The 22,212-nt window shown below is 43.4% G+C and overlaps 1 protein-coding gene across 6 annotated transcripts in view; it reads left to right on the forward strand.

Moving 5' to 3' along the window:
• TRIP12 (thyroid hormone receptor interactor 12) overlaps positions 1-22,212 on the forward strand; it is a 2,051,777-nt gene that overhangs the window by 1,590,251 nt on the left and 439,314 nt on the right. For all 6 annotated transcript variants that reach the window (XM_069618297.1, XM_069618300.1, XM_069618299.1 and 3 more), the window contains one exon: positions 6,627-6,700. In XM_069618297.1, coding sequence (XP_069474398.1) covers positions 6,627-6,700 — 74 coding nt within the window. The remainder of the gene's footprint in view (positions 1-6,626; positions 6,701-22,212) is intronic.

Below are 22,212 nucleotides of genomic sequence, written 5' to 3' on the forward strand. Positions count from 1 at the left end.
GAGGAAAGTCCTTTCGCTATTATTCCGCATTCGGCAAAGGCAGAGGACAGCCGGCTCAAAGAGGCCAAAGGAGATCCACCCGAGGTGGACGGGTCAAAAGTACTAAGGCCGCAACAGCAGCAGGTGCCTCTTTACCCTCGGCATCTGCATCAGCCGCCCCCAAACCACTCTGAGGCCTTTCCACACAATACACCTGTAGGGGGCAGGATAACTCACCATCTGACAGAATGGCAGGCTATAACGTCAGATGCTTGGGCATTGGAGACAGTTGCCCAGGGTTACTGCCTACCCTTTCTACACATCCCTCAGAGTCATCCACTGGGGAACAGCTCTCTAAAAGTTCCAGATCCGCTCCTCTTGCAGGAAATTATAGACCTACTAGAGAAAGGTGCCATAGAACCGGTACCTGTAGCGGACAGGAACAAGGGCTGGTACCCCCCTACTTACTCATACCAAAGAAGGGCGGAGGACTGAGGCCCATCCTGGACTTACGAGAATTGAACAAGTTCCTCAGGAAGGACAAGTTCAAGATGGTAACTCTCTCTCAGATCCTTCAGGACCTCCAGCTCCAGGACTGGCTGGTATCTCTGGACCTTCAGGATGCTTATTTCCATGTGCCAATCCATCTCAAACACAGGAAATACCTGAGGTTCGCAATTGGCGACTCTCATTTTCAATTTTGAGTTCTGCCATTTGGGCTGACCTCCGCCTGAGGGACTTCACCAAGTTGATGTCGGTAGTGGCGGCGAGTCTAAGGAGGGAAGGGATCCACGTCTACCCCTACCTGGACGATTGGCTGATCAGGGCTGTATCTACGAAACAGGCCCAGGCCCATCTAGATTATGTCTGCCACTTCCTTCACAAACTGGGCTTCTCCCTCAATTTAAAGAAGTCACAGATGATACCATCACAGAGACTCCAGTTCATTGGAGCGTTCCTGGACACTTCCCTGGGAAAAGCCTCGCCCCCAGAGGTGAGGGCTCAAGATATTCTACAGATGGTCACCAAGTTTCAAAATGTCCAACGTCTCCCAGCCTTCGACTTTTTGAGGTTGCTAGGCCTCATGGCATCCTGCATCTTCCTTGTGCCAGAGGCTCGCCTGAGAATGAGATCTCTTCAGTGGGCACTGAGAAGTCAGTGGTCGCAATTCTCAGGGAGAATGACAGATCTCCTCCGGATTCCGGACAAGGTAGCCCGCGACCTTGAATGGTGGGCCTATCCAGAGAACATCTTGAAAGGAGAACTGTTTTGGCAACCATGGCCGGAGATAACAGTAGTCACAGACACCTCACTCACGGGGTGGGGAGCCCATGCCAACGATTTGACCATCAGCGGTCGTTGGTCTCCATCGGAGTCCAGACTACACATCAACCTATTGGAGCTGAGAGCGATCAGACTAGCGCTGAAAGCTTTCCTGCCATCAGTACAGGGGAGAAATGTCCTGATAATGACTGACAACACGGTGGCCATGCACTACCTCAACAAAAGAGGAGGCGTAGGATCACTGCCACTTTGCAGAGAGGCGATGCAGCTCTGGTTTTGGGCAATCCAAGAAGGAATCTCTCTATCGGCAGTCCACCTAGCCGGAGAGAAGAACTTGACAGCGGACGCTCTGAGCAGGCAGAGCAGTCTCCCACGAGTGGGAGCTAGCTCAGGAAGTCCTTCAAGAGATCTTCGCCCTTTGGGGAACCCCTCAGGTGGATCTGTTTGCCACAAGCACCAACAGGAAGTGCGATCTGTTCTGTTCAAGGGAATTTCCCCTGAGAGGAGCTCTAGGAGACGCGTTTGTAGTGGACTGGGAGTTTCCACTCCTTTACGCGTTCCCACCAGTCCCTGTTATTCCTCAACTGATCAGGAGGTTGAGAAGATTCCGGAAAACCATGATCCTAATTGCCCCGGATTGGGCCAGGAGAAAGTGGTACCTGGACCTTCTAGATATGTCCATCTGTCCTCCAATCCGTCTTCCACTCAAAGAGAATCTTCTCTCGCAGAAGGGAGGTCAGGTTCTCCATCCAGACACCAGAACCCTCAACCTTCACGCTTGGCTTCTGAAAGGGTGAGGTACAAGGATTGGGATCTCCCTGATGACGTCATGGAGGTGTTGCTTTCGGCCAGAAGGCCAGCAACAAAGTCTTTATACCGCTGCCGTTGGAACAAATTTTGCAGTTGGTGTAGGGAAGAGAATATCGACCCTTTTTCATGTGGTACACCAACGGTGTTATCGTTTCTACTCTACTTGGCAAACTCAGGCCTTCGAGTTGGCACTGTAAAAGGCTATCTCGCAGCGCTTTCTATCTTCAAGCGCACTGCGGAGGAACCATCGTATTTCAAACTTCCTCTAGTGGTACAATTTCTCAAGGGATTAACTAATGTTTATCCTCCAAAACCATTCCAGGTTCCCTTATGGGACTTAAATTTAGTCTTAAACTTCCTAATGGGCACTCCATTCGAACCACTTCACTCTTGTGCGCTGAGATTTCTCACGCTTAAAACTGTCCTATTGGTAGCACTAACATCTGCTAGGAGGGTGAGCGAGCTACAAGCTCTCTCCTGTAAACCCCCACATACAATCTTCCACAAGGACAAAGTTGTCCTACAGGTGAAGCCTAATTTCCTCCCAAAGGTGGTTTCTGAATTTCGTATTACTCAGAAAATTACCTTACCTTCGTTCTACCCTCCTCCCCATCCGGGGAAAGAGGAGGAAAGGCTACATAGGCTGGACCCAAGGCGAGCTCTCAGCTTTTACATCCGCAGAATGGCTAGGATCAGGCAAGCAGACCAACTGTTTGTAGGATACTCAAGTCACAAGTTCGGACTACCCATAACGAAACAAACCATCTCCAGGTGGATTATTTTGGCCATTCTGGAATGTTACAAACTGGCAGGGAAAGAGCCACCCCAAAATCTCAGGGCTCATTCAACCAGGGGTATCGCAGCCTCTTCGGCTCTCCAAAGAGGGGTACCGATCCGAGACATATGTGCGGCTGAGTACATACATTCACAAAATTTTACAATCTGGATTCCTCCACTACTCAAGAGACCAGATTTGGCAAGGCCGTATTCCATTCGGTCCATCCCTAAAGGGATACATAACAGTCTCTCTCCCACCTCCAATTACATGCCACTGCTATGGGAGTCTATCAAAGATCAGGAAGACGTCGGAGGACACAATCCCTTGGAAGAACAAGTTACTTCTTACCTGGTAACGTTACCAGGTAAGAGGAACATCCCATCAAAATAACGTTAACAGGTAAGAAGTAACTTGTTCTTCTGCTGAAAGCATTTTCAATGCTACCGCTACTTATTAAATAGGTATCTAACTTTGAAAACTTTCTAAAAGCACCAACACAGCCCACAGCATAATTTCTAAAGGGTGTAGGAAGTTTTGCTGCGTAGGAGATTTGGCCAAAAACAATTCCATTCATTTTGTTTGACCAAATATTTGAGGGGTTGGTACAAGTAATTAAGGTCTGAGGGATAAGGGGGGGGGCTGCAGGATGTCTCCCCCTGCATATATTTGCAGCCAAATGGATGAAAAGAAGAAAACAAACCGACGGATTTGTCTTTGACCAAATCTCCTCTCTGAAATCATATAGATCCTACTGAATAACCTCCTCAAAGAAACTATACTTTGAAACGTGTGACTTTTGGGCACAAGGCCCCATACCATTTTAGGGTTGGAATTCAAAATTGATGGAAGATGTTCTTTTGTTGCTTCTGCTTAGTTTCATTTAATCCGACTACTCGCCTGTATTGCACTGGTAATTCATATGCACTTCTATTTTCCTAATGGTGAATGTAGGCATATGTGGTATATGGTTTTGTGTGACTACTTACCTGTGATTTCTATATGCTTAATGTGTGAATAAAGACCTAATATATAACTATTTGTATATATTCACTGCCCATCTTTAATTGTGTTGCTCTATATTGGACTCACTCTATCCCTAGACCACGCACACTTTTCCTGAGACTAAGCCTTGACTGCTCGGCTATCTTACCTTGATTTGGGTTTTGGGTAATCTCTGTGTGTTCCCCGTTTACCATAAAAAGTATGGCCTCCCTAAATCCTCCCACCAAGGCTGATTTTGTAACTCCATCTTAACAGTTGTAAATAAATGAAGATATTTATGTTAGTTTCCTCCCATGTTGAAACGCATTTGTGCTGTGCTCTATAAATTGATCTGTAGCCAAATCAATAATTTCTGTTACCATGTATTTTTAGCATTCTTTCCAGGACTGTGAAGATCAATAATTATAATGGCTTCACCTGGGCGTCCAGTAGCACAATGTCCACATAAACTGCAGGTTGATATTTTACATCTGTCATGTGATCCTCCTCAGATTTGATATTATTCTCTACATTCAGCTCAGTACCTGTGAGCTCTAATATACATTATCTACACGGTCCAAAAGAATAGAAAGGAGCGTGCTTTGTGTTCTGGGACAAAAAAGGATCTTTCATTTTAAGGCAATTAGTCTGAAGGTTTCCTAAATGCTCTGCACCCAAGTGGTGTAATCCAAATTAATATTTAGGAGTACCACTGTGTTATCTTTTCAAAGCCACACTCTCACGCTCATCATTCATTTATGGTAATCAAAATGTGCATAAAACATTCAAACACTTCACAGTTTAATTTTAAATGTGCTTCATTCACAAAATAAACAGTCTTTCCATAATGCATGTTATAGCAGTGAGTTGGACGGTAGATCTCTCTTTTCCGCAGGAGCCTCCCTCTGGAATGACCTCCCTGCCCCCCTCAGGCTTGAGCCAGATCTCCTTAAATTCTGGAAGCTCTTCAAGCCCCTCCTTTTCTCCTCTTCCTTCCCTCTCCCCTGATAATACCCCTCTACTGCAGTTGACTGGCTGCCTGGTTCCTTAAGAGTCCTAAAGGGCACCAGGCCTTCCACGCCCAGTCCACCCCCATCCTCGCACTTAGCATGTGGACCACACTCCCTGCTGTCTCTGGCACTTGGCCACCAGGCCTCCCCTTAGCACTTTCCTTGCCCCAGAAGCCCTGTTCTCCCCTGGACCACATTCCCATCTCCCTTGCACTTCTTGTTACTGCACTTGCACAATCCTAATGTCACAAGACCTAGTAGGACCGTTCTTATTTATTTTCATCCCTGTTACCCCCCCTTTTTTTCTTGTAGCGCCTTGAAACACCATTTCCTTTATTATGCGCTGTATAAATAACCAATAAATAAATAGCGGACCACATTTACAAAATCCAAACATAAACCTAAGGTTAGTTTGTCTTTAGAGCCACATGTTCATCCAATCTTTGCGTTTTCTTTTATAAAAGTCTATAGTTTCTATTCAACTTTCAGACTTGATCAAGGATGACTTGTAATGGGTTTGTGTATGGAAGGGTCTTTTGTTTTGCCCCTTCACACCACTCGCCATTGCCCATTGAAAACGGTGACCTTGCCATGACCCAGTCAACTTAAACAACTGTGACCCTAGTGGTTAGGAGTCTTGACATATTTCCGCTTAGACTTTGCATTGTTTGAGTTTACTTAACTTTTAAGTATGTAAATATTTGCATATTCTCTCTGCTGTGGCCATTCCTTTATTCAAAGTTGTAATGCTTTGTCCTGTTTTCTGTTTGATTTCACTACCACTCTGAGGTGTTCTATCAGGACTGCCTCACAAAAGTACCAAGGCAGCCTAAAGAAGGCCTGTCCGCCTTCATCCGTAGTCAAATTGAACCCTACCGTAGGGCTCTATTGCTCTTGACAAAGGTCTAAAATATAAATAGCCTGTTAATAAAACACCTTCATGAGGTTGTGCCCATTGACTTTGTCCATGCAAAAAGGATTCTCCAGTCACTTTTACCCCACCCTTTTTTGTTTGGGCTATTGGGTGCCGCTTGCGGCACCTACAAGCCTAAACTATTGCATTAAAGTACCTATAGGGAGAAATGGCAAATGAGTGACAGCTTGTAGATGTAGTTTGGTTATTTGCCCATCCATTGACTTCCCATGGCCAAGCTATTCCTATTTTCATTCCGACCCAGTTCCTGCCCCTCCCCGCCCATAACACCCGCTCATGGGAACTCTTTGAGCTTGTTTTAATCAAGCCTGACAATCAAATGGTACACTCAGAGCCTGCCAGTGCTTTTTCAAAGCAGTCTTCTGAGATTTAATGACTTACTTGGAGTTGTAAACTCACTACCAGTGTAATAAAATGTCTTCGCCGGGTTGCCTTAAGCACTCGATTTAGAAGCATTCTGTGTGTCCTTCATTGAAGTCCTGTTAAAAAAAAAAATCAGAAGTGTAAAAGCCAACAATTTTGGCTTGTGTAGAAGTATTAGGTATTTGCCAGACACTGGCATTAGATGCCCAGGTACTCATCAATTTGCACCTGCTACCATCATTGTGCAGGTAATACCACTACAGCTGTGGCTGACAAGTGCCTTTCCCATGCCTACATAAAAGTCCAAACTGTGTGCATTGCCAATGCTTGTTTTTTAATCAAGTTGATATATAAGCTGTATGGTCTTAGACCAATAGCACATGAAATAGTGCCTTGTTGCCTGCAACTAGAAATGTTCAAGAACTGAGATTGTTTGACAATGATATGCACAATTCTCAGCAAAGTTATTTGTCTGTCACTGTTTTAGGCTATGGAAGAGTGAGAGAAGATGATGAAGATAGTGATGATGATGGCTCTGATGAGGAAATTGATGAATCTTTGGTAAAAAAAATAAAATGGATGTTACATTTGTAGATGTTGACACTAGCATGGTTTTAACAAATGTTGTCAAACTGTATTTTCCAACTTTTTCTTTCAACCCCCATGTATCATTACTTCGATAGCCCTGCTTATTTTTTTGTTCACACCGAAGGAGATTTCCCAACTGTATATTTTAAAAGAAAATTAAAGTTGCACATTTTATATTCTTCCATTAGGGATCGAAATAAAGATCTGATTAGTATGCAAAACTCAGCACATGTCGGGCATCATCCCGAAATTTGGAGCTTTTTCTGGGCAACAAGAAGCTGCTATATTACACAGTGAGCCACTACTCAAACTTCCACATGACATGCAAACTTCAACTTTTCCCATTATATTGCTTTAAATCTTTAGATGTGTCCCAATCCTCTTTTTTGCAAATTCCAAAGTACAGTTTGTTATTGTTGGGTAAGAATTGATGCAGTCCAACTGGTGTGCGACTGACGACACAAGAAATATCTCTTACATAACCCACCTTTTAATGTAGGCCTTACTACACAATTTGCTAGTGTGACTGAGCAGCCAGGCTTATTTTAAGAGGGTTTGTGTGAGCTGTACAATGAAATCAGTAAATACAGGTATCCAAGTAAACACTTACACACTTAAAGGTATTGTATACATATGTATATACACTAACAAAAAACATTGTTAAAGGGACGTTATGGTTAAGTTGCACAACTAAAAAAAACATGAAATTCATTGGAAAACGTTTCTACAGGGACGTTCTTATTACAGGTAAAACCGAAAAAAAACAAAAATTTGCCAGATATGGTAAGGTAAGTAACCATATGTCGCGCTACCACTGTGCACTGCAAGGACTAACACCCATGACCTCAAACATGACATCACTAATGTAATTGATATCACATGTGAAATTAATTTTGATGAAAAGTCCCTACAATGGGTTGTGTTTATAATGTTGGCAAAAAGATGTCAGGTGTAATTGTGTAATGTTAAACATGTAATAACTAGCTAACCATTCAAGACTTACTACACACTTCTGCTAGTACAAACATTACATATGAAGACCCACAATGCATACACATCGGAAGCACATACAGGGAAACTACAGTAAGGAAGAAAGAAACAGCATCATCAGAAAATGTTAGCAATGAAAGTTTATCTTCATTTATACAAATTGTGTGTTTGAGGCCTGCCTATTGCCCCATGTATGTGCACCATGAGCTGAGACCAAACCCTAAGGAAAGTACTTTAAGAACATATGACAATGTTAACGTCTAGATATACAGCCCCTTTTTAATTTTAATATTCTGACTGTTAGTGAAGAAAACCACCAGCCCTAGATATGCCAGTGAACAAAAACAAGTGGACCAGATATGCAATGTCATCAATGACTTTAGTGATGTCATCTTTGAGGTCATGGATGTTAGTCCTTGCAGTGCAGAGTGGTAGCGTGAGTTATGGTTGCGTACCTTACTATAACTGGCGTATTTCTGGGGGGTTTCGGTTTTACCTGTAACCAGAACGTCCCTGTAAAACGTTTTTCCAATGCATTTCATAGGTTTTTTAGTTGTGCAACTTAACCATAACGTCCCTTTAACAATGTTTTTTGTTAGTGAATTTCCTGGGTTTTTTAGCAGGGTGCGGTAACGGAAATGTTGCTTAAGCACAGTGTTTCCAGTAAAAGTGATGTTTGTAGTACCCCACCTTCACCATAACGTCCCTTTTAACAAAATTTGTTAGTTACTTATTTGCATATGTTTTTAGTAGGACATTGTAAACGGAACGTTCCTTTAGCATGCTGTTCTCTGTAAATGTAATATGTATTTGTTACCACAATTAAACCATAACAGCCTGTTAAAAACGTTTTGTCACTGATAACTTGGCTGGCCTCCTCACAAACTTTTGGAAAGGCCAAATTGCCCTGTGTATGTATCCATTTGTGCAACCCCTTCCCTTGCCTAATAGTGTCGGTGTATCTTACAAATAACAGGTGTGCATCTTAAGTGTTGGCGACACGGAGAGTGGTGTTTTTTTGTTTAACATAGCATGGTAAATGTGTGCCGGACATTACTAGCCGAGATAGCTGCAGGTAATTAATTTGGAGGTTTCCTATGCACACTGCACGTGGCCGGCGTATGTGCAATCACAATGCAGGTATCCGTAGGACTGCAATACTAGCCACATAGCCGCATGTTGTAAAGCTCTTAAAGGAATGGTGCGGTCAGAAATATTGTCCCTATGGTTCGGCCATGTGTTCTTAACCATAAGTTGATCGATCGTACAAACATTTCCTGTGCACCTTACCAGAGTTTTCGTCTTTTGAACACAAGCAAAATAAGGCAGCAGGGCGCGGCCATCTTGTGATAATCTTATCACTTGCCGCATCGCCCTGGGTGACCTGCCTTTGCGGCACTAAATCATATCCCCTGAGCCTGACATCACCAAATCATTAATATTCTCTGCCTCTCTCCGTGACGTTACTGGGCAGCGTAGACAAACGCGTCCAGTCGTCACCTACGTGACTTGACGCAGAACCCGGAAAACGCACATCGTCTCACAACACAGCACGTCACAATTCGGAATATGAAACTGTACTTTAAAAGGAAACAGCAAGACTGTACAATTGGTAAAGTACATTTGTCACATTAAATGTTTCGAGAACATTCGGCGATTGACATATTCAATCAAAATGGAACTTTTTTTCTTTGCTCTCGATCCGCAAAAGTTTATAGTTGAGTCACACGCTTTTCCTTTTTGGTACACAGGGTGTTCGTTTCAGGTAAATGAAGCACTTTGGTCACACAGTGAATTGCAAGGCTGGTGCATCAACTTGGCTCTAGACCACCGTAAAGGTTATGATGTTGCTCCTAATCGCTGGTACAGCGTAAGGGCATATTGGCCCTTGTTGATCGTCCCAAAAAAGAGTCAAATAAATCCAGTGATTAACATGTATTTGCAGCTCGCGTTTGAAGAAACCTTCGGTTGGGGTCTGGAATAGATGACAATCGCAGAATGGCAGGATGTACCTGTTTGCAGGACCATAAAAATAGAAATGTGTCTCAGTAGCCGATCTTTATTACAATTAATCATTTTATTTATTAGCACAGATGTGACACAATGTGAACTGAGAGAACACAACGTGGAATATCAAAGTCCTTCGCTATTTGCTTCCGAGGATAGTGCAATGGAGTATGTTCAGCTCTAAATGTAATGCGTAAACTGAGGCAACAATTACATTCCAATGATTTATTAGCATTGAACCAGGGGGAAACAAGTGGTGGTCTACATGCGTGTCGATGCTGGACTGCCCATGTGCCCGGTAGAAAGACCAACACACAAAGGTTGTACTTGCACTTCATTGCAATATGTCACACAGAACGAACGAGTACAATGTAACCCAGCAATAACGGTCAGCTATTCTTATTTGGACTAGTTCTGGTATAAAATCGTCTAAAGAGAATCTTACATTATATTCGGCATTTCCATTCTCTTGGCGTAATGCAGACTCCGCTCGTGTCAACGATTTTTCATAAACTGAACTTACATGTAACTAGGTCCAGTTTCGGAATGGACAACCTTATCATATCTTACGTTATTACACCCCTCCTTCAATTCAATCCCTTTCCGAATGGTCTCTGTCTCTCAAGGTCGAAAAACAATAGAACCTTATACTGTGTGCGCGACATGCGGGCCTCCCCAGCTCCCAAGCAAAAATTCAAAGCTGGTGACCTTCACTCACAATGAACATACATTCTTAGTTTGCAACATCCCGTGTCGATGCATCCATGAGAACTTGAATTTTTAAGCACAGGCCCTGGAGGAAAAAATTGGGGGCTGTCACTGCTCGCTGTTCGTGGCGCTGCTGAGGGGTAGGGGAAACTTGCCAATGACAGAATGTGCCCTACTCCAAAATTGTAGTCGATGAAACACAAAAACGGAGTCGAAGTGTGTCTAGTAATAGGCCCACCTCTACTGATCTCATGGCCTCCTACCGCATGGCATGTTTTCAGTCAGTACTACTTGCGTGCCTAGTATCTTATATAGCCTAGGTCTCTTCCCTTTTGTGTGACGAGCAGATATTGCGTTGTTTGGGGGACTGTATGACAAGGCAACTGCCAAAACCCCAAAGATTCTTACACACTCGGGCACTAACACGATAAATGAAGGTCCCCCAGTACCTCGACTAAACTGTGAAATGTGAAAGCAGTGTTACATTGTATGTCAATCATAATAATAGTACTACTTTAAAAAAAAAAGGACTAAGAGCATAAATGTCAAAAGAAAAATTGCATACTTTATTTGGACACTTTGAAAAACATTTAGGCAAAAATAAAAACTGATGGTAATCATTTGTACCGGTATTTGAACTGTTCAACAAGCTCTGCTTTGGGTGGACATGGCACGTTGGCAATGTTTTGTGGCAATGTATGTGTGCTCTGAACAGATTTGCGTGCAATTCCAAGAGTATGCATCTCTAAGACATTAATAATAAGATATTTAACACAATCGAATTCCATTTCCTCATACTGGCTTGACCACCCATTTTTTGCTTATTTTCGTAAAGGCCGTAGTTTAGCGAAGTATCCCTAAATTTCCTGCAGTCCTAGATTGTTCATGGCCTACATTCTCGTTATGCACTAATACTGCTAGTAATGTCCTATATTTCATGCCTCCGATGCCGAAATGCAATCTCTTTGGCCTGTTCATTAGGCACATATTGGTGAACACCTCCAAAATCTCCTGTTTAACAGAATTCTGAGAGTGCCTTCAGATCTCTTGATAGTTGTATCAAACACAAACTTCTCAAGGGCTTTGTGTGGAGGTGAAGATGGAATCAACCACTTCTTCTTCCGTGCCTGCTTTGGGGACAAAGGGCCATGTTCACATTGGTGGAAATTTTGGTTTTCTGTCCAGTGGTGAACGTTGGAACAGTGGTGCATTAGTGACCGCCATTTTTCCAGTAGAATTTCCACAGACCATCACATGTTTTGGAGCTCCACTAAAGATGGTTGCTGAAAGACTGGGACCACTGTGAAATACTTTCCAAAATGTTTTTTTCCCTGCAGCCGAGATTTTTTTGATTGATTTGGCAACATGCCATACATCAAATTGATGTTGAATATTTGGGAACTGCTCTCTCATTGTTTTGGCTATAGAAACTTGTCTGTCCGTGGCTATGAGGTCGATTTGCATTCCCCTCGATTGTAGATATTGCAGTGATTTTATAAGTTTCTCCATGGCCACTGAGGATTCACATTCGGACACCTGCACAACCATCAAACTCACAATTTTCTTACTTTCCATGTCCTGAAAGTGGTATGTGCAGTACTTGGCAGAAATTCCGGGGCTGTCACACTGTCCATCGCCGGCTAGCCTGAACCGTTTGTCGGAGAATGTACTTTGAATAGACAATTGTTCAATTTTCCAAGCTTCACTAATGGCAGGGAATAGATAATCACGTTGGTATTTGTAGTACTCCGTTTTAGAACTGAAATGGAGTGCCACAAACTGACAGACACTGGATAACTTCATGAAACTAGAGCCACTGAAAAGTAAAACTACGGCACATTGTAGATTGCCATCTGGCAGTTCCCCCAGCATCGGTTGAGCGGACCATGAAAATGTTTTATGTAACTTTTGGCAGGTGGCATGTATTTTGAGGTTACTGCCTTGTGTTAGACAAGTCACATTCACCAATGGCTTCCCACATACTTCCCCTCACCCTGAATGCACACATTTCAGCATCTTTATAATCTCCATCAAGCTGCTGTCGAATACTATGTATTGGCCTCTTTTATTAGACTGTCATCCTGCATCACTGTTGTTTCGGACTGAACCGTTGTGCACATTTCACCCAAACTGGACATATTATAGTTGATATCTTTGTCTAGTTCGTCGCTCAATTGTGTTGATGCTTCAGTCTGTCATTTCAACATCTGTTACTTGGCCGTGGATAGGAGAAAACATCGTCGACAGCTTTTTGGGTGTGATTTATTTTTTATTTTTTTATTTTGGCGGGTGTCGATTGTGTCAAGTGCTCTGCGAGTAATGTAAAACTATCTTCTATACATTCAGTTTCGTCTTCATCTGGCGCAGCAGTCGCATTGTAGCAATGGTCCAAAAACACTTTGCTGGATTCGCCGGTCACATTAAATTCATTTTCTGGCCATTGGACAAAGGCATCTCGAGTCTGAACACGCCGCGCCTCAATTAATAGTTCCTCCATGGTGAAAACAGTTTGGCAAGCAGCATCTCTCATTTGTGTCGCTGTCTGTGTCTGCATAGTCCGTACTCTATCGGGCAACTACAGGACAGATAGAAAAAAGGATGTTCAGTGTAAATGCAACATACAGTATTGAATAATTTACATTAAAAAAAAGCATATAATGAAAACCTCAGCACAAAACAATTGCTAAAAATATAAACTGATTATAACTAACCTTATTTTTCTTTTTCTTTGAAACCTTCTTTACTCTTACATCACCATCAGCAAGCTGGTGCACAGACTCGGATCTGCATGCCTCCAGTTCAATATACGGATCATGTATACATCCCTAGAAAAGAGTATCCATTGCATTACACATAAAATTAGACCGATTTTATTTCATTAGAGGGTACTGTCAGTACGCATACCTCTGGCTCTGGATCGACTACAAGGTCTGGTTCTGGATCGACTACAAGGGATGATGTAATTGTTGAGGACGCTCCAGCATCTCCCTGAAACACAGTACTTGCATTAATAAGGATGAAATGATTGGAAATTGAACACACACTTTGGAAAGACGACAAAGGTACATATCAATAGCAAACCACAAATGAACCATTGTGTAAAAGAATTACACAATATATAAATATGATCAGATTATCTAAATCGATGGAACGGTCAGTACCCATACATCTTAATCAACTACAAGGGATGTTGTAATTGTAGTGGACGCTTCAGTTTCTCCCTGAAACACAGTACTTGCATTAATAAGGATGAAAATATTTGAAATTGAACACCCACTTTGAAAAGACGACAAAAGTACATATCAATAGCAAACCACGAATGAAACATTCGGTAAAAGAATTACACAATACGTAAATATTATTACATTATCTCAAATTCCATGCATAAAACAAGTCTGGAACAGAATAGCTAAGTAAGATTACCTGATACGCGCTCGAGTGGTTGATGACTCCAGGCAAGACATGGAGTTGTAAAGGGAAAGTATTCTTTGCTTTAGAAATGCTAGTTTTAAAAATTGACATGTAAGGAGTCTGAATTCGAGAAAACTATGCTTATGTAAATGCATAACATAGCATAGTTATCTGTGCCCATAAATCAATTTTCAATGAGGGTTCTAAAAACAAGGACTGATGTTAGCAAAATGGTCATTATTTAAAAAGCTATACAATCACATAAATATTGAAAGTATTATGACATTTACACCTAAAATACCAATCAATCCATTTGGTTACCTGCACACTACCGCAAGGCATAAAGCTAAATCCGGAAGCGTGACTTACCTGTGGCGGCATGTGAACCAATAAAGTCGGAAGAGCGTTTGGGAGCAATTTTTGAGTCATTCACAGTTGATTCTTCTTTGCGTACAAGGATGTGTCGTACATATTCAGGGTAAAGTGCAGGCTGCAGATGCGGTATTGATCACCCCTCTTGTCCTCAAATATTTTTTTGACTCTACTTTCAAGCTCTGCCAGTGGATATCTGACCCATTTTCTTATTTGATCTACAGTCTTAGGGAATACATGCCTTGTAGTGCCTTCAGATTTGTCATGGGTCTTCGAAGGGCAACCGAAAATCGAACATGCAGGCATTGTTGTAAATTAATGTAACATTATTCGAAATTTACTTTGCATAAAAATGTGAGAAAGAAGGAATTAGACCATACATTGTTCAATGCAAGATTTGTTTTGGTCACCACAGCAAAACCAGTGCAGCTTGGGCGGCTGTATTATAGGATAACTTTCACAAGCAATTCATTGATGTGACGAAAATCGGAACATGTTACTGGTCCCTTGAAAGTACTATCCTTTATGAAAAGGAAACATGCTTATATTATAGACCCGGTCCGCGAAGGATGCAATTCGATGCCAATTGACACTGATGAAAATTGATATCGATAAGATAACAAATGAAACTCATGTCAATAGCAATGAGACCAATGAACATAGCACTACTGAGTATGCTACTTCGAAATAGATAGAAGTTTACAAATGAAGGAGATATGATTAGGATACATGCCCTTACCTTGACCAACAAACAGTTAGATTCAGCAAGCAGAGTAGTTAGTGGCAGGAGAACAGGGAGATGTTCAGATAGCATGACGACGAGCAGATTAGCATCGTTCACCGGGGTTCTCAGGTAGCACGTTGACGAGTAGACTTGCAGTGCTCAAAGATGTTCTCATGATAAATATCAAGTGGTTTATAAAGAATTACAAAAAGGGGTGTGTTTGTAAATGAATGACACAGGGTCTGAGGAGGCCATGTGAACAATGTGCATGGTGTTAGGCACCTTGGCTGTTCGCGCCCCTGACAGCACCCCTTGGCAGCGCACATCCACTGGTGCGAACTGCCTTTGAATAGTGGAGGGGGGATGGATGAGCCTGGGGCGCGCAGACCAGGCACCGGAACACTGCTGAATGGAGACACACTTGATTCACTTAAAAACTGAAACCACCATTGATAAAAAATGTTTTATTTTGTTTCTTATTTTGATGGCACAAAACTACTACACATTGTAAAGGTCTGGTTGCAGCACGGCGAGGGAAAATCCCCTGTACTTACCGCTGTCGCTAGGGAAAGTTTCTCTAATGGCACCAACGACACAGGCGGGTATTACTCGTCGAGAGCGGTGTCCATACCTCCCATGAGGCCACCATGTAAACGAACGATAGGCCACCAGCCTGTACCACCTGTGAAAAAGAAAGATATAAACTGTTTTTAAATGACCAAGATAACTGTATTAAACCTTTGTTGTCGCTGACAATTCTTGTATCCAATGGCATTTTTGCCAGGACAAATGCTAACTAGACACTGCACAATATTAAACTACTTTTATGAGACTATTACTAGAGAATTGCAAGATTAAATTGATATGACAATGATATATTGAAGTTACGAGCATATAGGAGACAACCATGAAATAGTAGTGGCCTAACTGACATCACAACCAAAGTACACTTACTCGTTACTTGGATTACGAGGGCGAACTGTTGTGCGAAGTTCGTGCGTAAGCACCATCAAAATCCTCACCACGGACTGTGTGAGGCAGGTTGCCCTGAAGTCTGGCAGCTCGGTGACGTATTGCGGCCGTGGCTCGCCTTGAGATATGTAGGACAAGCATCCAGAGTTTTCTCGGCAGCAGCAGTTTTTCTCCTCGGTTGGCATTAGCGCGCACCGATTGCAGATACACAAGGTGGAAACACTGTCCATGCGACTAGGCCCGGGCTCTTCATCTGTTGAATCATCCTTCCAACTGTCGTCCGAAGCCCCATCGTTTCTGCATCTTTCTCTTTCCAGTAATTCCTTCCCGGAATACTCGGGCTCGTACTGGTAGGGCATTATTGTTGCCATTGTGTGCTAAACAAACGAAAATAATTTATAGCGATGGTACTGGTATCTGTTCACACGGGCTACAAGCAACGAAGGTAGCTGACCAGAGCGCAGAAACGAGTCACAGAATACTCAAAGAAATACAGTGAGAGGAATGGAATAGAAAATCTTCTGTTGTGTGTTGTGAAACGGTCTGTTTATACTTATTGAGGAAAAAGGCGTCCTGCCATTTCCATGGCGACATGTCATTACCTGAAGCGCAGAGAAGGTTGACACGGGACGTGCTTTGGCGTTATGAAATGGGCGGTACGCGTCTAGTATTGTCAGGCTCAGGGGCGGGGGATATGATTTAGTGCCCGCAAAGGCAGATTACCCAGGGCGATGCGGCAAGTGATAAGATTATCACAAGATGGCCGCGCCCAGCTGCCTGATTTCGCTTGTGTTCAAAAGAGGAAAACTCTGGTAAGGTGCATAGGAAATGGTTGTATGATCGATCGACTTATGGTTAAACACATGGCGGAACCATAGGGACAATAATATTTCTGACCGCACCATTCCTTTAAGTACTTGTGGGAGCGCATGTCTCCTCTGTCATCAGCCCTACGGATTGATATGGTAGGCTACCTAATTTCAACTACTGGTCATGACTACGTGGGTTGCTCTGCAAACCTACCAATTTGTGGCTGCACCACGCCTGCCTGTATGAGGCCCACTGGAAAACAAGAAACAGCAACCTCGAGTGTACAGTGGCCGTGCTAAATGTCACAATAGTTTGAAGAATATGCTGCTGGCCTTTTCAGGACCCGTATAACAGACACACCGTCTCTGCACTGAGCACTATGCCGGAAAGTGTGAAGGGTTCCCCTGCAGGTTGTAGAGTTGGAGATAACATTTTCCTGCAGGTGTGACATTTTTTAGTGTATGTGAAATGCCAAAGTTGGTGCGGATTCGTCACTAACATAGTAGTGCATGTTAAAAAAAGTAAGCAAACAGAATTTTCGTAGAGTAAATAATAGCACCGGTGATTGGAACAGTACTATAGCTGCATGGGTCGCTCTTAATAAATATCTTCCTCCTGCACGTACTGAAGCTGCGTTTCTCCTTGCTGTATGCATTGTTGTATTTCACAATTCATTCATCTCTGTGCATGCTAGTCCTACGGCTAATGGCGTACTATGAACTGTCCATACCACATGTGACGAGAACAGCAATGCAAGCATAAGGGACCAGTTGGCAGGGTACTACCCAGCCAAAAATGCAATAGGGTAATTGCATGTACAGCATTCTTCACATAGACTGCGACCGACAACAGGGGTACTCCTGTACGGCACCGAAGCGTTAAAAGACCCTAGTACACCCTATGCTGCGCTAAAGATCCTTGCCTGCCAAAGGGCATTGTAGTGTGCATGTACTGCAACCAGGTACTGTACAGAGGGAAGCTACTTTAAAGTGCTTGCAAAGAGTCAGTCCGGGAGCATGACAATGAGTGGCGGCTATTTAAGTGAGGGCCACCCAACTTTACCGTCTCTGTGCATGTCCCCTACGATATCCCTGTAGGTGGTGGCCCTTCCGTACCAGCCCTTGCCTTTCGGTCCTTCGGTGGCGTGTTGCAAGACCAAAAGAAATACTAATTAACTGGAAAATGAGAAAAGGTAAGTAAAGAAACCTCCTTTCAGATTGCAACAATGTAAGTGCCAATGAAGGAAGGCAGGGCGTCGCACATCGTATACTCTCCACGGATTGTTTGCTAAATAGATGGAACCATGGTACTGTGGAAAACACTGCAGTCAAAACTGGAAGAAATGGGTGGCTGTTGAAAGAGATGGTTTTACGTAGTGGAGTGTGTTTTCAAGAGCGGAAGTGCGCAGCAGCTACCACAAACATTATCCTTATACTCCCAAAAAGGGCAGCAGAGCAATTTGTGTAGGCCGTGCAGAAAACAGAAATGCAGTAATGTTAAGAGGAATGCTATTTGTGGGGAAAACTCCTCGTGCTGTGAACCGTCGGATTCCCATTTGTAAAGTACGACATTGGCACAAGTCGTAAAAAGGCACAAATACACTTCTTCACAATGTGCCATGCTCCCTCCATTTCCGGACCAAATCATAAATAACGCACCGACATGGGTGTCTGCGTACTGGGATACAAAATTATGCAGGAGATCGGAAACCGACGCATGCCCTGGCCAAGTGCCAGTGCCTCCTTTGGCGCAAACGGCACTGAAAACCGTGTTACATGTTGTCTAATTTTCCCTCCACAATGAACAACAATATTGTTATCGCACGTCACCAAAGTCTCACACAGACAAACCAAAATCAATCACTTAATTGTAGGTACTTCATACGCGTACAAATCCACATGATACAATCCACAATCAGCTCCCACTGGAGTCTGTTTTCCATTCACTGTGAAGTAATGTTATGTAGAACTCCCCCACAAAGCATACATTGTGGCTCGTGCAACACACAGCCATAAGCGCACCCCCTGCATTCTGCTCCACAAGTATACAGTGTACCACAGTCTGTATGTGCACTCCACACCCAGAAACCTTATTGACCAATTCCGTGGCCTCCACAGGCCCAAATGCATGGCAGCCATGTGCAAAAGGGGCGTATGTCACAGGTGCAACCCTGCAACTGTCGAGATGTCTGCAGACTTTTCCAAGTGTGCGCATGCAGGAGTCGGGGAATATATATCAACCAGGTAGGGGATGTCGTTTGTAGTGGTGGCTCTGAAAAGGTGCTTCCATAGAAACATTTTATTTTCAGGTTTTTGTTTGTTGTACTTCGCCTCACATTCTTACAATAGCGTCTTCAGTGCAGCCTGTAGATTGGAAAACAAAATGTCATTGCCACTGGGCGACAATGAAATGCCATTTCCATTGAAAAGGTGCACATATCGATAACCATTGTCATTCTCACAGGAGTGCATCCCAGCAGCACGCAAGAAGTTACGCATGCTTCTGTTTGATAAGACGCCTTTCCAACCTTGTGCTGCCGACAACTTTAATTGGAATAGTTGTATATTGGACTTGGTGGTATACATGAGAAAAGCACCTTTTGCAGTGGGGAAAATACGCTTCTCTGCTTTCATCATCTTTTTGAGTTCACGGTGCACACTTGAACAAGCTATGGAACCATAAAGCAACGCTTCATAGTGCAGGACCACAACGTGCACAGAAGCGAAAGTGGCCACTCGTCGACATTCTGCAAGAAAATGGTTCCAAAGTACGGACAGCGACACCGCACCACATAGCGTCCACTTACTCCAAATTGAAATTGCCATTAAAGCCTCTTTCCACAGTATACTGGAGCAGATCTACTACAAAGAGATCACCCACAATGAAAACTGCGTCTTGCCATCTCTGCCAGCCTCACTACAGAGTAATGAAACAAAATATGGCCGCCCTTTCCTGTGATGCACACTCTGACCACATTAATTGAACAATTTGCACAGTTGCATTTCCATTGGCCAGCATGCTGGGAAATGCAGTGTGTGGCACGTGCGCTCTCCATGTAACACTAGCACATGTGTACAACAGTCCCCTGCGTACACACCACACCCAGAAACATTTTTGCGCAAGCCCTCAGCCTACACAGTCCCATTCCCATGGCCACCGGCCTGTCAATCCCCAGATGAGGCTTTCATGCTGCGTGCATGGGGGGAGAAATGTCAACCAGGGTGTAAGGGCTTTCGTTTGTAGGGGTGGCTCTGAAAGGAGCCTTTTTTTGTTTGTTATTATACGGCTCCACACACAGAGTGCGTTTTTTGTTTCATACCGTTGTTTTCTTTTCGTCCTCCGAATCTGACAGGAACCTTTGGAGTGCATCTTGGCGATGAGCGAACAAATCAGCATTACTAATGTATGACAACGAAATGCCATTTCATTGGAGTAACTCCTCATTTGCATAACTAATCATGTCATTGTTAAAAAAAAATTTAAAAAAATGTTACGAGCAGACAAAAAAATCAGACATGCTTCGGTTAATCAGACACCTTCCAACTTCTACCTGGGTACAACAGCCAATATGAGTGGTCCATACTGTTGTTGGTGGTATGGTCGACAAAAGCACCTGGGCAGTGGGAAAAAGCCTCTTCACTGCATTCATCAGCCTCTTCAGTCGACGGAGCAAACGTAAACAAGACACGTAACCCAATTGCAACCCGCCACATTGCCTGACAACATGCACAGTAGCGGAACTGGGCAGTTGTCTGCAAAGTGCGTGCATATCGGCTAAACGGAGGTATCAACAGCGCACCACAATGCGTCCACTGCTTCCAAACGGAAATTGCCATGAAATTTTCTTTCCTGGGCATGCTTGTGCACATCTATCAAAAAGGCATCACCCAAAGGCAACACAGTGCGTTTCTCCATGTCAACCACCCTCACTACGCAGAGTAACGAATACCAGTATTATCGCCTCTTCCTGTGACCCACACCCTCAGTGCCCGATTGGATAATCCCCACAGTGCCATTTCCATTGGCCATCATGGTGCGAAGCACAGATTATGTCATGTGCCCTTCCCAAAGTATTGTGAGGGCCGTGCCCCAGTGAAGCACGAACACTCCTTCTTCCCTTTCCACTACCTGCTTCCCACTGCACCCTTATTCGGTATTGCTAAGTGGTCACACTCTCCCACCAATGCCTTCCAAGACGTCAGCATCTAACAATGTCAGTTCTTCACAAGATCTCATATGTACGTTACAAAATCAGCCTGCAACTGTGCTGTATTTGGAAAGCACGTCCAGAGGAAAGTTAACTCAAACATTGTACAATTTGTGCATGCACATTTATCCACATGAGCACCAATCACCACAAAAGAAAGGTATGAACATTTTTTTGGCACTATGTTTACAACTGTTATAAGTGCCTCTGCACATGATATCTGACTCTAAGCGTCCATTACGTGTTGAAAAGCATACTGGTTTTCCTCCCATCTTCTACCATGGAGTGGCAATTTAATGGTATTTGCTTGCAAAGTTTTCATTTACCCATATCATACAGTGTATTAGCGAAACAGGAACTCTCTTCTTTCCGTCCAACAATGCTACAAAATGTGGTCCCCACTAACTCATCACCTACATGAATCGTAAAAAGCTGGCACCAAAGCCACCACTGAATGTATCTTACCAACCTAAAGTAAGTTCCCAAAAGGTCAGTGTGTGCACGACTGCGGTTCTTTGTACGCTGAACTATTACCACAGCCTCTTTTCAAATATGCCAACTTCCACTCTCCGCCCTCAGCAACTCATCCATAAGAGGACTGCGCAACTTGTCCTTGGCCTGAACGCCAGGAACTGTATCTCTGCTGGACTAAAATGTCTGCAATAGCTCCCAGTGGCTGGGAAGAATAAAATAAAAGCCCTGTGCATTATGCAGAAGGCCTTTTGGTCCCTGGGACCTCAATACCTTGCACTTTGACTTCTAAATATCTGTCATGTTCTCTTCAAGCCTTCTGTAGGAGCTGCTGGACCCCACAGTCCCTCACCAGCTGCTCAGTGCCCCACTAACTAGTCACAGTGGAGGTCAGCTCAGCTAGAGGGGGAAAAGGGAAATGGGATAAAACAACTAACGACACAGGAGCTCTTCTTACTACTTTGCCTTCTTCGCCTGGTCCCTGCATATGAGTTTAAAGGGTTAATGCACAAAAACACTTAAATGTTCAAATTATTAAAACTACCAATCTTACCCTAAATACCTGTGACTCCTCTGCGAAAAGCCTGGAGGAAATGATTTCATTTAATGGTTCAACTCTTGCAATTACAAACAAGACTGAGGATAAACCGCCTTGACCAAATCTTTCTCAACAAACTTCTTACTGTAGACTATCCTCTACCAGGTTTTCTCTCATTCAAAAGGTCAGAATGCTGAACTCATTACGAGCCTTGTAACTTTACTTTTGAAGATTTCATATTTCAAAATATCATTTTGGAAAATGCTTTCCTTTTT

The sequence above is a fragment of the Ambystoma mexicanum genome, chromosome 10 (assembly GCF_040938575.1).
Source record: "Ambystoma mexicanum isolate Mex_15411 chromosome 10, UKY_AmexF1_1, whole genome shotgun sequence".
Classification (NCBI taxonomy): Eukaryota; Metazoa; Chordata; class Amphibia; order Caudata; family Ambystomatidae; genus Ambystoma; species Ambystoma mexicanum.